This window comes from Bombina bombina, chromosome 7, assembly GCF_027579735.1.
Source record: "Bombina bombina isolate aBomBom1 chromosome 7, aBomBom1.pri, whole genome shotgun sequence".
Taxonomy (NCBI): domain Eukaryota; kingdom Metazoa; phylum Chordata; class Amphibia; order Anura; family Bombinatoridae; genus Bombina; species Bombina bombina.
Genome location: NC_069505.1, coordinates 505,093,805 through 505,110,276, shown reverse-complemented (window position 1 = coordinate 505,110,276; position 16,472 = coordinate 505,093,805). Strand labels below are relative to the sequence as shown.

The 16,472-nt window shown below is 37.3% G+C and overlaps 1 protein-coding gene across 1 annotated transcript in view; it reads right to left on the bottom strand.

The window, feature by feature from the left end:
- Window positions 1–15,709, bottom strand: part of LOC128666902 (cytochrome P450 2C20-like) — an 81,776-nt gene extending 66,067 nt beyond the window's left edge. Inside the window, exon 1 of the mRNA XM_053721713.1 lies at window positions 15,527–15,709. Coding sequence (XP_053577688.1) covers window positions 15,527–15,709 — 183 coding nt within the window. The remainder of the gene's footprint in view (window positions 1–15,526) is intronic.
- Window positions 15,710–16,472: the final 763 nt, after the last annotated feature.

Genomic DNA, 16,472 nt, shown 5'->3' with positions numbered 1-16,472 from the left:
GCTAGCTACAATATAACTAATAGTTACATTGTAGCTAGCTTAGGATTTATTTTTATTTTACAGGCAACTTTGTATTTATTTTAACTAGGTAAAATAGTTAATAAATAGTTATTAACTATTTAATAACTTCCTAGTTAAAATAAATACAAATATACCTGTAAAATAAAACCTAACCTAAGATACAATTACACCTAACACTACACTATAATTAAATAAATTACCTAAATTAACTACAATTAATTACAATTAAATTAAATAAACTAAAGTACGGAAAAAAACAAACACTAACTTACAGAAAATAATAAAATAATTACAATTTTTTTAAACTAAATACACCTAATCTTATCCCCCTAATAAAATAAAAAGCTCCCCAAAATAAAAAAAAAATCCCTACCCTATACTAAATTACAAATAGCCCTTAAAAGGACTTTTTGCAGGGCATTGCCCCAAAGTAATCAGCTTTTACCTGTAAAAAAAAAAGTACAATACCCCCCAACATTAAAACCCACCACCCACACACCCAACCCTACTCTAAAACCCACCCAATCCCCCCTTGAAGATCACCCTACCTTGAGACGTCTTCACCCAACCGGTCAGAAGTGGTCCTCCAGACGGTCCGAAGTCTTCATCCTATCCGGGCAGAATCGGAATTAAGGTAGAAAAAATCCTATTGGCTGATCCAATCAGCCAATAGGATTGAAATTCAATCCTATTGGCTGATTAGAACAGCCAATAGGATTGAGCCTGCATACTATTGGCTGATTGGAACAGCCAATAGAATGCAAGCTCAATCCTATTGGCTGAATGGATCAGCCAATAGGATTTTTTCTACCTTAATTCTGATTGGCTAATAGAATTCTATCAGCCAATCGGAATTGAAGGAACGCCATCTTGGATGACGTCATATAAAGGACCCGTCAATGTTCCAGTCGCCGTCAAACAAAGAGGATGCTCCGCGTTGGATGTCTTGAAGATGGACCCGCTCCGCTCCGGATGGATGAAGATAGAAGTTGCCGCCTGGATGAAGACTTCTGGCCATCTGGAGGACCACTTCTGCCCGGTTGGGTGAAGACGTCTCAAGGTAGGGTGATCTTCAAGGCGGTAGTGTTAGGTTTTATTATTATTTATTAAGGGGGGATTGGGTGGGATTTAGAGTAGGGTTGGGTGTGTGGGGGGTGGGTTGTAATGGGGGGTATTGTATGTTTTTTTACAGGTAAAAGAGCTGATTACTTTGGGGCAATGCCCCACAAAAAGCCCTTTTAAGGGCTTTTTGTAATTTAGTGTAGGGTAGTGATTTTTTTTTATTTTGGGGGGCTTTTTTATTTTATTAGGGGGATTAGATTAGGTGTAATTAGTTTAAACAAATTGTAATTATTTTATTATTTTCTGTAATTTAGTGTTTTTTAGTAATTTAGTTTATTTAATTTAATTGTAGTTAATTTAGGTAATGTATTTAATTATAGTGTAGTGTTAGGTGTAATTGTATCTTAGGTTAGGTTTTATTTTACAGGTAAATTTGTATTTATTTTAACTAGGAAGTTATTAAATAGTTAATAACTATTTAATAACTATTGTACCTAGTTAAAATAAATACAAACTTGCCTGTAAAATAAAAATAAACCCTAAGCTAGCTACAATGTAACTATTAGTTATATTGTAGCTAGCTTAGGGTTTATTTTATAGGTAAGTATTTAGTTTAAAAAAGGAATAATTTTTTTAATGATAGGAATATATTTACATGTATTTAAATGATATTTAAGGTAGGGTTAGACTTAGATTTAGGGGTTAATAACTTTATTATAGTGGCGGCTACGTTGGGGGCGGCAGATTAGGGGTTAATAATTGTAGGTAGGTGTCAGCGATGTTAGGGACGGCAGATTAGGGGTTAATAAAATGTAACTAGTGTTTGCGAGGCGGGAGTGCGGTGGTTTAGGGTTTAATATATTTATTAAAGTGGAGGCGATGTCCGGTCGGCATATTAGGGGTTAAAATTTTTATTTAAGTGTTTGCGATGTGGGGGTGGGTCGGTTTAGGGGTTAATAGGTAGTTTATGGGTGTTAGTGTACTTTTTAGCACTTTAGTTAAGAGTTTTATGTTACGGCGTTAGCCCATAAAACTCTTAACTAAACTACTGACTTTTAAATGCTTTATCAGTCTTGACAGGAGAGGCTTTACCGCTCACTTTTTCCAAGACTCGTAATACCGGCGTTAGGAAAATCCCATTGAAAAGATAGGATACGCAATTTACGTAAGTTGATGTTCGTATATTTATTTCTCCTATATATTCATTAAATGATAAGGATTCATCTAATATAATAGGTGTAAGTGGGGATGGTATTGTTGTAATAGGATTTTTTAATTTAAGAATGATTTTCCATGTTCGTAACAGTTCTTTTAAAATAGGTTATTCTTGCATTATTTTAGGCCATTTTTTTATTGGTAACCAGCAATTGCCTCCTAACTGTCTAACTTGTATTAAATTATGCTCTAATTGTACCCACTCTTTCTGTTTTGAATTCTTACTCCAATCGATTATTCTTTGTAGTTTTGTTGCCCTCCTATATTTCAATAAACAGGGTACCCCCAGCCCCCCTTTATCCTTTGGAAGGTAAAGGGTTATTTTAGATACTCTTGGAGCAGTTCCATGCCATATATATATTTATTTAATAGAGATTGAAACTTAGTAATATAAGAGGTAGGTAGAGGGATTGGCAGTGTCTGAAATAAGTATAGTAGTCTTGGCAGGATAGTCATTTTTACAGCTTGGATTCTCCCTAACCAGGAGAGAGGTCTATTTTTCCATCTGTTTATTTCTATCTGGGTTTCTTGAAACAGTTTGTCATAATTTAGTTTAACTAAATCTTTTTGGTTGTTTGCTATGGTAATTCCCAAATATTTTATAATATTTGAGGTTATTTTTAAATTTGTATTTTGGGTAATTAATTGAAGATTAACTTTGGAATATTTACCATAAGCTTTAAGTGTGGTTAAAACTGCAGGGATAGATTTAACTGGGTCAGATAGTGTGAAGAGAACATCATCTGCATATAGTGAAATGTTAAAGTTATTATCACCTATATTAATGCTGTGTATTTTATCATTTTGCCTAATTTTAGATGTCATCACTTCAATTGCTAATGCAAATAATATGGGTGATAATGGACACCCTTGCCGTGTGCCATTACTTATATTAAATGATACTGATAGATAGTTGTTAAATTTAACAGTTGCATAGGGGCTTTATATAAGGAAAAAAAATGTTCTACGAATAATTTACTAAAACCAAATTGATATAAGGTAAAATGTAGAAATTGCCAGTTAAGCCGATCGAAAGCTTTTTCAGCATCCATCGCTAAGATAACAGTTTGGATACCTTCTTTCTTCACAAATTCTAAAATCTGTATGACTTTATTAGTGTTATCCCTTGCTTCTCTCCCTGGAATAAAACCCACTTGATTAAGATGGATAAGATGGGGCAAGAAATTATTTATTCTAGTGGCTAAGATTTTCCTGTATATTTTTATATCTAAATTTAGTAGGGAAATAGGTCTGTAGTCGCTTGTAGAATCCATTGTTTTCCCCGGTTTTGGAATAACAGCTATTCTAGCTTCTAACATACTCGATGGAAAGGGGTTTCCTATATCTATTTGTTGAAAAACAGTTAGTAAATGGGGAATAAGTATTTTCTGAAAGTTGTTTTAGTATTTTGCCGTTAAACCGTCTGGACCATATCTATAGAGAAAGATGGTAAACCTGTACCTTGAATATATTCCTTACATTCTTTGACAAAATCTTCCAAAGAGGATTTGTCTTGTAAATTATACAATTCTGAATAATAATTGCTAAAAATTTGTCCTATTTCCTTTATAGTCTTAACGTTTTTCCCTTCTTTAGTTTTTAATTCATGTACATAAGATTTAAGACTCTTCTTTTTAAGTGCCCTTGCTAATAGTTTCCCAGATTTATTACCTTCATTAAAAAATTTCCTTTTTAAATAGAAAGCTGATTGACAAGCTTGTTGGTTTAATTGGTTTTGTAATAGCTGCCTAGTATCTTTCAGTTGTTTTAATATATTGTCATCTTTAGGATGAAGTTTATGTAAATGATCTTGATAGATCCGAAGTTAAGGAATTATATCACCCCTAACGCAACACTTATGTGTTTCCCATAATATTGATGGAGTCACATCCAGTGATTTGTTTATACTAAAAAATGATTGGAGTGACATAGAGAGCTTCTGTATAATAGCTGGGTCATACAACAGGAAGTCATCTAATCTCCACAGGAAGGAAGTGTTTGGTTTAGTAGGCCAGTCTAAAGAGATTATCATTGCTGAGTGGTCTGATCATGAGGTATGACTGATATAGGCTCTATTAATAAACGGTAAACTCTTCTGATCAAGAAAAATATAATCAAGACGTTAATATGTTTTACTTGAATATGAGAAAAAGGAGTAGTCTCTTTTATTGGGGTTAAGATATCTCCATGAGTCATGTACATGTTTGTTAGCAAAAATAGACCAGATAGTTTTGAATGTTTTCTGAGAGACTGTGTATTTCGACGTAGAAGAGTCTAACTTTGGATTAAAAGAGAAATTTAAGTCTCCTCCTAGAATTAACATTCCTTGAGCAAAGTGTAGTATTCTATTAAATACATTTTTGAAAAAATCAATATTAGTTTTATTAGGTGCATATATATTTATAATTGTCCCTAGGCTCCCGTATAGTAATCCCTTTATTGCCAAATATCTACCCTCTTTATCTTTATCTACTTTATGTAGTAAAAATGGTATCCCTTTCCTAAGTATAATACTAACTCCTCTCTGCCTAGAATTGAACGAGCTATGGTAATGGCGATCAAAGTTAGATTCAAAATATTTTGGCTCTCTATTTGGTCTGAAATGCTTCTCTTGAAGCATCAAGATATCCTCCCCTCTAAGCTTAAAGTCTAGAAATGCCTGTTTTTTGGGGGGTATATTAAAACCTTTTACATTCTGTGTAATTAAAATTAATGTATGTTTATAAGTATGTGCCATATTCTAAATAGGAATTGGATTTATGGATTATATATTGCTGAAGATGCTTAAACATTTTATTAAAAAATTGATACATAGCTAATATAGATGAATATCTGTTATAGACATAAGTCATACAGTTCAACATATTTCTAACCATCCTGGTAGTTAATTGGTAATATAACTTATACCCTAAAGTAAAATAGAAAAAAACACCATAAATGACTTCAAAATGAAGCCAAAACTGCATCTCTCTTTGAGAGTGAAGTTTAAGGAAGGACCTTGGAGACCATTGTTTTGTTGATTATATGAATTAGCTCTTTACAAAGTAAGAACCTTTGGTAGCTCTATAATAGCTCTAATATTTCACATATAGTTTACAAATATCTAATATGCATATTTACTTAATATATATCTAGTATAGTTCAAGTTAATCGTGTCTAATATTAAGAACTGTACCTCTCCATATTTTTCTGTTAGAGTAATTAGATATAAAATTATTTGTCTCTTAAAGAATCTTCTCTTTCCATGTTTAGTGGAGCTCCTGTATCTCTAGAATTTGGGCTTTCCATCCCTATATCTGAGTTAGCAATAGTCCCCTTTTTCTTCACAGGAATCATTTTCCATTTTTCTTGCAGTCTCCCCTTATTATTTCCAATGTCAGTTGTGCCCTTTACCTGTGGGCTTAGTGATAGATCTGGTTGCTCTATTCCTAAAGCTTTGCAAAAGTCCCATATCTCTATTAATTTGGAACAGGTGATTCTTTTATCTTCATATATTACTGAAAGATGAAACGGAAAGCCCCATCAGTAATTTATCCTTTTTGATCTTAATAGAGTAGTAAGAGGAGCAAATTCTTTTCTTCTCTGAAGTGTTCTTCGTGATAGGTCCGCATAATGACGCTGTCATTATTTCCTCTTTCTTCGAGAAACTCTTGAATTTTATTATTATATCTCTTGGTGGTGCATTATCTGGTGGTCTTGGCCTCAGAGCATGATGTGCTCTCTCCCATTTAATATTTGTTAAGGCGGGATCTCCCAGCATAAAAGCAAAAAGGGCTGTAAGATAGGTCGGAAATTCTTTCGGTGACACCGACTCAGGGACCCCTCTAATCCTTATATTTTCCCTCCTACTCCTATTCTCTAGGTCTTCCACTTTGTCCTCTAACATAACAATTAGATCCGCTTGTTGTTCTGTAGTTGTTTAGATGTTAGTTAATTCTTCTTTTATAGTTGATTCATTATCTTCCAAGGCTTCTATTCTGAAACCCAAAGTGTGGATATCCTGACGAAGTTCTGCTAATTCTTCGCTGATGCAGGATCTAAGTATATCTGTGAGATCTTTAGTGGAAGCCAGAAAGGGAAGAGTATTTTCAGTTATTTGGGTAGTGTCCACCGGTGGAGTTAAGGAGGTGATACTTGTAATAGGAAAGTTCACACTTGATTCTGGTGTTTCTTTATTATTTACTTTTTGTTGACAGTTTTCTGCTGCTGTAAAAAATGTGTTCTCTATTGCTGGTAGTTTTTGTCTGTTTTGCAGACTTAACACTCTTCTTTGACGCCAATCCCCCCCCCCCCCTTTAGGGCTGTAGATATATATATGTTCAATTTACACCGTTTCAGAATAACAACCTTTTTTTCCAGTCATGTGACTGCTATTGAAAAGCATTGAGAAGCAGTGCATTTATTAAAATAGCCAGTAGGTGAAGCTGTCTGCTTGTGTTGCAGCAAAGCCAAGCAAGCTGAAATTAATCAGTTTAACCAGACCTGAGCTATCAAGCAGATTTCAAAGGAACAATATCTTCCTGTCTATAAATCAGTCCAGATTGGAATGCATAGAAAGAACTGTTTGCAGAAAAATGCAAGTGAAGTCTGTGTTGTGTGATTATTTTATTAGGTTTATAATGCTGTTTAGCAAATGTTTTTGTTCATTTAATTTAGTTTAATTATATATTCTGTGTTGTCTGATTATTTTATTAGGTTTATAATGCTGTTTGCATTTAAAGACTTCATTTCAAAGCTTTAAAAAGAATGTATTAGGTGTTACTTATGACAATTTTGAGAGGGGCCTGAAACATATCTCCCCCACTTCCCATTGATTTACATTATAAACTGGGTTTCAATTTACAACGGTTTCGATTTACAACCATTCCTTATGGAACCTAACCCCGGCGTAAACTGAGGGCTACCTGTATATATATATATATATATATATATATTTTTTTTTTGTAAAGTTATTTTTCCCAGACACCTTTTCACAAAGAGATACAGTAGAATATTAAACCAGTATTTATATTTTGTATTATCACATTTATATTCTTAGAGCACTCCTAGCATACTCATAGAGCTATCATATAGCCATCCTTGGACAAGTTTAGTAGAAATTCAGCATGGTTCAGCAGTTTAAAGGTGATACAAGAGATATACACGAGATATAAGAGATGAAAGTACCAGGTATCTCTGTTGTAACTTTATTACAGCCCCTTTTTTTAATTTTTTTTTATTTATTTACCAATTTAAAGTGTATTCAAAGTGTATTCTCTTCAGCCTACTACAGGCATACATAGTCAGGCATATAAAATCTAATGTTTAATCTAGTGTTTGATTTATACCAGAGTTCTCACATATTTTTCATATATTTTATATGCTTTATATGTATATGCCACCTGTCTTATATGTCTTATATGCCTTATATGTTTTGTTTTATGCTGTATTTTATATACTCTGCATATACTTTGCATATACTTTATGTTCCATACACCAGTCTTAAAAAAGAAAGAGAAGTCTCCTAAGTCTCTTAGGCTTTCAGCTCTTTGATTCTATCTAGGAGCCTCCTACACACCCATTGCTTCCTGTTATCGGCACTGTTGTATCTGTTATCAGCACTAAGGCACTTGAGCTTCAGAGGGCCTGGAAACCCCAATTTTTCCTTGTGTAGCTCACTCTGAGTCTGAGTCTCTCACTTCTCCGCTTCTCCACCTCTCCCTCCTCCCCAGTCACAGAGGATACAGAGGCTGTCAGCGTCAGCTTCCCTGCCTTTTGTAATGAGCGTTTTCCAGCGTCACATCAACACTATGTCTGCCGGGCCTGGCAACATACCCCTCTATCGATCGGCCAGACAGGGATCAGCAATCAGTGAACAGTGATCAGACAACGATCAACGGGTTCCTTCCTGCTTGCTCCTGTATGGGTGTACGCCTCTAATCTTTTTCCGTGTCTTCCGTGTCTCCTGAGAAGCAGGGTGTGTAGCGGCATATCATACCATCGGGCACGTCAGAGGTTTGTTACTTTTGCAGCTGTTTAAGTTACTGTTTTCCTGTTGTACTTAGTTGCCATTCAGCCGAATAGCTGCATTATGGTAGTACAATAATAGTAACATCATAATGTTGTCTGGTGTTCTTTAAAGATACTTTTGTTTGTTTTTTACTTGCTGAGAGATTTCAGTATTAGCCGGGTAACCAACGGAAGGAAGGATGCAGCTCACGTATAGCTATAACTATAGCTTTAGCATTTTATTTATTCACTCCATTATCCACTTATTATTTGGATTATTTGCTTGCTTGCTTGCTTTACCATTGCTTTACCATTGTCCTTTAAGATTCTTTATGTGTGTCTTTAGGTGAGTCTTTAAGTGAGTCTCTCTATACATTTTCTTGCATAGGTCTTACATAGGTCAGGACTCAGGAGCTCAGGGCTCACACCGCCATACTTGCTGCTGCCAGCTCCTCCTCCCTCCTCTTGTTTTTTTTTAAGCAGAAGTGCAACTCACACTGCTAAACTTCAGTGTAACCTTGGAGTTCTTTAGTTCGGATATTGCCTCCCCCTTGTTGTCAGGTCTTGTTGAGCCTTGCGAGCTGTGCTTGTTTGGCTTCCTTTACGGATTTGGGGGTAAACTTCCAGTTTTTCTTCTGCTCTCCTTGCTTTCTCCCTTCTGGGAATGGTCAACCAGGGTTCCCTTTGTTGGTAAGGGGAGTTTGGTTGGGGACTGACTGTTGGGCGATGGTGTCTCTTGGAGGACTGTTTGCTCAGTTAAGTCTGTTTGCAGTCTCTAGCCAGGCTTCCGGGCTGTCTGCTGTTCAGTGTCCTTGGGGCCTTTTCCCTTCCTGTTTTCTCAGCTTCGGACAAAGCTTTTTTTTTTGTTGAGTAGTGATTCAGACCTGGTGCCCTCAGAATGGGCCGCCTATTGTACCCTCCCATTTTGGCATACAGTGTCCTCTTTAGCTTTTGGTATTGTTTTCCCAAAGGTAGCGAATGCAGCTGTGAACTCTTTCCAATTAGGAAAAAAAACATAAATTATGCTTAACTGATCATTTCCTTTTCTTCTGTTGGAAAGAGTCCACAGCTCCCTGCCCGTTTTGTAATGTGGGGCGTCCTAGTTTTATTCTTCTGGCACCTTTAACCCTGATATTTCTTCTACTGTTCCCTGTTCCTCGGCAGAATGATTGGGCGATGAGGGAAGTGGGAGAGGTATTTAAGCCTTTGGCTGGGGTGTTTTTGACTTCTCCTGGTGGCCAGGTTCTTATTTCCCAAAAGTAATGAATGCAGCTGTGGACTCTTTCCAACGGAAAAAAAGGAAATTATCAGGTAAGCATAATTTATGTTATTCTCAAAAATATCAAAAGCCAAACACTTGCAAGGCGGCCATTTTTTTTACATTCCTACTTTTTGGAAAAGTCAATGTAGAAAGTGTTAAAGGAGCAGTAAATACAATAGATATGGATAATAAGCAAATGCATGATAAATAGACAATGCAAAACACTTAGGGGTGGATTTATTAAGCAGCAGATGCTGCTTTCTACGCCCGAAGTTTCAGGTCTGCTTTGGATGATTGACACCGATTTGGTCCGATTTGGATGATTGACACCCCATGCTTGCGGCCACGATTGGCCATGAATGTGAAGGGTGGCATTGCACAAGCATTTCACAAGAAATGCTTGTGCAATGTTAAATGCTAACAGGGTATGTTGTTGGCAATTAGCGATGTTCAGCGGACATGATTCGCTATAGCGAATTATGTCCGCTCGACACATGATAAATCTACCCCTTAGGGGCATATTTATCAAAGTGCGAGCAGACATGATACGATGTAGCATATCATGTCCGCTGCACATCGATAAATACTCTGTCAGCATTTATCATTCACCAGAACTGCTTGTGCAATACCGCCCCCTGCAGATTCACGGCCATTCAGCCGCTAGCAGGGGGTGTCAATCAACCCGATTGTATTCTTTAGACCACTGCTGCCTAACTTCTGTTTCAGAGCCCTTCAGACTCGCCGGAAACAAGTGGCATTAAGCTCCATTCGGAGCTTGATATTTCAGGACCCTTAGGGGGATATTTAACAAAGGTCTGGCAGACCTGATCCGACAGTGCGGATCAGGTCCGCCAGACCTCGCTGAATGCGGCAAGCAATACACTGTCTGTATTCAGCATTGCACCAGCAGCTCACAAGAACTGCTGGTGCAACGCCTCCCCCTGCAATCTTGCGGCCAATCGGCCGCTAGCAGGGGGGTGTCAGTACGATCGGGTTGAATTCCGGCGATTTCTGTCCGCCTGCTCAGAGCAGATGGACAGCGTTATGGAGCAGCGGCTGTCTGAAGACTCGCCAGAAACAGGGGCCCACAAGCTCCATACAGAGCTTGATAAATGGGCCTTAGTCTGAACTTCAAATGAGTAGAAGATTATTTTTTTTTTATGTCTATTTCCCTTCCTCCTGTATCATGTGACAGCCATCAGCCAATCACAAATGCATATATGTATATATTGTGAATTCTTGTACATGCTCAGTAGGCGCTGGTGACTCAAAAAGTGTAAATATGAAAAGACTTTTGTTAATGGAAGTAATTTGGAAAGTTGTTTAAAATTGCTGCTCTATCTGAATCATGAAAGTTTAATTTTGACTTCAGTGTCCCTTTAAATGAGGTTGACATATATTGCAGAGAATTATACCCAGACAAGAACTAACTTCCTCCTTTGCAATTTTAGTTAGAATCTCCATATTCCATCGTCTGGAACACCCCTTAATGGGACTCATGGTTTAACCCAGTTGCCATGTCATGTTCAATTTGCTTTTGTGATTTCCTTAAATGACATTAAAGGGGCATTAAACTCAAAATCTAATACTTCATAAAAAAATTATTATACATAATTTTTTTAAAAAATGTCACAGTGCAGCTTCATGATTTATTTACGGACAGATTACGAGTTTTGCGTTATGAGGGGTGCGGTACTAACTTGCACGTTATTGTCACCGCTCACTTTCCTACAATGCTGGTATTACAGGTTTTTATAAACCTGGCGTTAAAAGGCAAGAAGTGAGCGTAGAGCAAAATTGAGCTCCATACCGCAGTCCAATACCAGCGCTGCTTAAGTCAGCGGTGAGCTGGTTGTACGTGTTCGTGCATGATTTCCCAAAAGACATCAATGGGGAGAGCTGGCTGAAGAAAAGTTTAACACCTGCAATAAAGCAGCGTAAAGCACAGTAATGCAGCCCCATTGATTGCTATGGGGAAACACATTTTATTTTTTCACCTAACACCCTAACATAAACCCTGAGTCTAAACACCCCTAATCTGCTGCTCCCGACATCGCCGACACCTACATCCATCCTCAATGAAGCTGGGAGAAGTCTTCATCCAAGCCGGGAGAAGTGGTCCTCCAGACGGGCAGAAGTCTTCATCCAGATGGAATCTTCTATCTTCATCCATCCGGCGCAGAGCGGGTCCATCTTCAAGACATCCGGCGCGGAACATCCTCTTCCAACGATTTGATTGATGATTGGAACAGCCAATAGAATGTGAGCTCAATCCTATTGGCTGATTGGATCAGCCAATAGGATTGAAGTTCAATCCTATTGGCTGATCCAATCAGCCAATAGGATTTTTTCAACCTTAATTCTGATTGGCTGATGGAATTCTTTCAGCCAATCGGAATCTAAGGGATGCCATCTTGGATGACGTCACTTAAAGGTACCTTCATTTGTCGGGTAGTCGTCGTTGGAAGAGGATGCTCCACGTCGGATGTCTTGAAGATGGACCCGCTCCGCGCCGGATGGATGAAGATAGAAGATGCCGTCTGGATGAAGACTTCTGTCCGTCTGGAGGACCACTTCTCCCGTCTTGGATGAAGACTTCTCCCTGCTTCGTTGAGGACTTCTTGCCGCTTCGATGAGAACTTCTCCCGGCTTCATTGAGGATGGATGTCGGATCTTCAAAACTGTAAGTGGATCTTCAGGGGTTTAGTGTTAGGTTTTTTTTAATGGTGTATTGGGTGGGTTTTATTTTTAGGTTAGGGCTTTGGGCCTGCAAAAGAGCTTATTGCCCTTTTAAGGGCAATGCCCATCCAAATGCCTTTTTTCAGGGCAATGGGGAGCTTAGGTTTTTTTAGTTAGGGTTTTATTTGGGGGGTTGGTTGTGTGGATGGTGGGTTTTACTGTTGGTGGGGTTGTTTGTATTTTTTTTTTCAGGTAAAAGAGCTGATTTCTTTGGGGCAATGCCCCGCAAAAGACCATTTTAAGGGCTATTGGTAGTTTAGTTTAGGCTAGGTTTTTTTTATTTTAGGGGCTTTTTTTATTTTGATAGGGCTATTAGATTAGGTGTAATTAGTTTAAAGATCTTGTAATTTGTTTTTATTTTCTGTAATTTAGTGTTTGTTTTCTGCAATTTAGCTAATTGTATTTAATTTAGTTAATTGTATTTAATTTAGGTAATTTATTTAATTGTAGTGTAGTGTTAGGTGTTAGTATAACTTAGGTTAGGTTTTATTTTACAGGTAAATTTGTATTTATGTTAGCTAGGTAGTTATTAAATAGTTAATAACTATTTAGTAACTATTCTACCTAGTTAAAATAAATACAAAGTTGCCTGTAAAATAAAAATAAACCCTAAGCTAGCTACAATGTAACTATTAGGTATATTGTAGTTAGCTTAGGGTTTATTTTACAGTCAAGCATTTAGTTTTAAATAGGAATAATTTAGGTAATAATTGTAGGTTTTATTTATATTTATTTTAATTATATTTTTAAGTTAGGGGGTGTTAGGGTTAGACTTAGGTTTAGGGGTTAATAAATATAATATAGTGGCGCCAACGTTGGGGGAGGCAGATTAGGGGTTAATAAATGTAGGTAGATGACGGCAATGTTAAGGACAACAGATTAGGGGTTAATAATATTTAACCAGTGTTTGCGAGGCGGGAGTACTGCGGTTTAGGAGTTAATATGTTTATTATAGTTGCGGTGATGTCTGGAGCGGCAGATTAAGGGTTAATAATTTTATTTTAGTGTTTGCGATGCGGGAGGGCCTCAGTTTAGGGGTTAATAGGTAGTTTATGGGTGTTAGTGTACTTTTTAGCACTTTAGTTATGAGCTTTATGCTACAGCTTTGTAGTGTAAAACTCATAACTACTGACTTTAGAATACGTTGCGAAGCTTGCGGATAGGGTGTACCGCTCACTTTTTGGCCTAAAAAAAAAAGCTTGTAATACCGGTGCAATGGAAGTCCTATTGAAAATAGACTATACGCAAATTGCGTAAGTTGATTTGCGGTAAGGCCAAAAAAGTGTGCGGTGCCCCTAAATCTGCAAGACTCGTAATACCAGCGGTAGTAAAAAAGCAGCATCATGAGCCTTAACGCAAGACTCGTAATCTAGCCGTTAGTTTGCTTTCCTTCTAATTTAACACTGTAATTTAGTGTTTCCATGTTTCTATTCCCTACGACGAGGCTAGAGTGTATTCTGTGCTGCACAGTGATTGGCTGATATGTGCAGGAGCTTATTTATATCAGTGCCTAATTGGCTACTGTAAAAGAAGTAAAATAAAAAACATTCAAAGGGACATGATACCCAACTGTTAAAGCACATGAAAGTAATGCAGCATAGCTGTAAAAAGCTGACTAGAAAATATCACCTGAGCATCTCTATGTAAAAAAGAAAGATATTTTACCTCAATTGTTTAAAGTAGTCAAACTTCTCTGTAAAGAGACTTTAAGCAGCCAGTCAGGATGGTTGTCCCAAGACTTGAAAGTGAGTGTGCATCTGCCATGTGCAGGCACAGTCATGTTACTTTCCTATTCAGTTTAAGTAAATTCTATGAAATCTCATGAGATTGCAGCAAAGGCAAAGCATGACCTCAGCACTGATGACTGGCTGTTGTTTTTTTTTGGGGGGGTTTTCTTCAACTTGCAGCTTGACAGTAGCTGAAGTATAACTGTTTACACAGCACTTACTCTGGGAAGCTAAAGAAGTTTTGAGGTAAAATATTTTTACAGCTATGCTGCATCACTTTCAAGTGATTTAGCATATGAGTATTATGTCCCTTTATGAGGTATGGCAAATTGTACTTAAACTCACGACTGGCTCAAGATATTGTGCTTCCTGGGTCCTAGAATGAGATGACTCCCCCACAGTAGTAACATTAATGATTACTATATCAACCTACTAGCCTGGCTGCTGACCTTACTAAGCCTGCCTACCTGAATGCAACCAATGCTTATGCACAATTGTGCAATAAGTTTGAAGGAAGTTAGGGAAGAGATGCACTTGTCCTACCTTCATTCTCACCCCTGACCAATTCTGTGTCTTTGTGCATGATGAGGTTATGCTGCTGGGAGCCTGTGACTTTATCCACTTAGACACAGGACTGGACTGGTCTGGGCCTGACAGTGACTGACCATTGTGAAGTGCTGCCTGGGTCCATCTGACCCACTTGGTCCTATGGTTGAGCCGGCCCTGGTTAAGCTTGCATGATTCTGCACAATGATGGTTTAGATCAGAACACATTTACATCTTTTCAGAGAAACGGAGATCAGGATTTTCAAAAGGTATGTACCTAGACATCTCTTGATTTGCCAAATTTTGCTTGAAGAATTACTCATATGTTTTTCTAACATTTCTTTTGGAATGCAATACTTTATGGGACATAACATTCTTGTTACATGACTTAGATAAATCATACTATTTTAAATATTCAAATTTACTTCTATTATCTAATTTGATTCATTTACTTAGTAACCTTTGTGAAAAGAGCAGTAAGGCACTACTGGGAGCTAAGTTAAATCCAATAACAAGAAACGTGTGTGCAGCCACCAATCAGCAGCTGCTGAGTCTACCTAGGTATACTTTTCAACAAAGGATAAAAAAGGAGCTAAACAAATTAGATAATAAAAATAAACTGTAAAGTTACTTAAAAATCTATTTACTATCTGAATCTTGAAAGAAAAAAATATGGATTTCATGACCCTTTAATTTCTGACATATACTATAAGTTTAATGTCTCTTTACATATTTTGTTTTCTTTTAAATTGCGCTATTCCTACATCGTTCCTCTTCCCTTTTTCATCAAAATGTTTCTTTCCTCATACACAATATAAAATGTCATAATTGCATTAGATATAAAAAAAAAAAGTATAAACCAATGTTTGTAGCATCTATCTAACATTCTATAAATCTTAAATACTTGTTCTTACAACTTCAGACAGTTTCACCTTTTCTTGATTAATGGACCAGGCTGAAAACTCACCTTAAAGAAAGATTTGAAGGTGTCTTTGCCACATATCTGCAGGATGTTACCTAAAATAGGCAATGGTGTGGGTCCAGGGGGAAATTTCCCTTTGCCTTGTAGCCTGCTAGTATGTAGTATGTTTAGCAGAAAGAAAACCACACATGCTAATAGCAATACTGCTGATACCCCAAGAACCTCCATACTGGTCAGCTCTCAATGCGTCTACAACCCTTGTGTATGAGCCTTTTTATACAGCAACTCCGTATTCAGTAATGTACTTGGCGTCCTGCCTTTGTGTGTACAACAGTCCAGTGAGTGTCACAAAGAAATGAACTTGCCTGAACCTTTACCGTATCCTTGTTAAGAGTACATGTTGGCAGTATATAATCTCACCTGTGGTTTTCCTTGGCAATAATACACGTTGGATGGACAACTTTGATGTCAGCACTTCTCAATAACATGCAAGAAAACAAATAAAAGAAAAAAATATGTTTGATAGGAAAGATAATGCAGGTTCATTTGTTACAGATAACTGATACGATCAGCCGTGTTTAGGTAGCGGAGAATAAGATTTTGAAAAGTATAACATTGGTAAAGAAAGTAATACTGTCCTCAGGGAAGATATGAGAGTCACAAATAAAGACGTTACACTATATTACTACACATTTAGGGCTCCATCAAGTAGCTGCTGTTGATCTGGAGCATGAGTGAGCCTGCTTAAAGGGCCAGTAAACGTACCAAATAATGTTATATAATAACATTAGCTTAACGCTAGCTTTATAAAACAGAGGGCTGCATAGATATTTACCTAAGAAAATGACTTTAGCAGAACACCGCTCCTTGCTCTACTGAGCGAGTCTGTTTTTTTCAGAAGCGCATCGCGGCACGCTGTCTATTCACAGCCGGCCCGACCACACCATTAAACTCAATCTAGCTCACTCCCGCTCTCGTCTGGTAGCAGGAG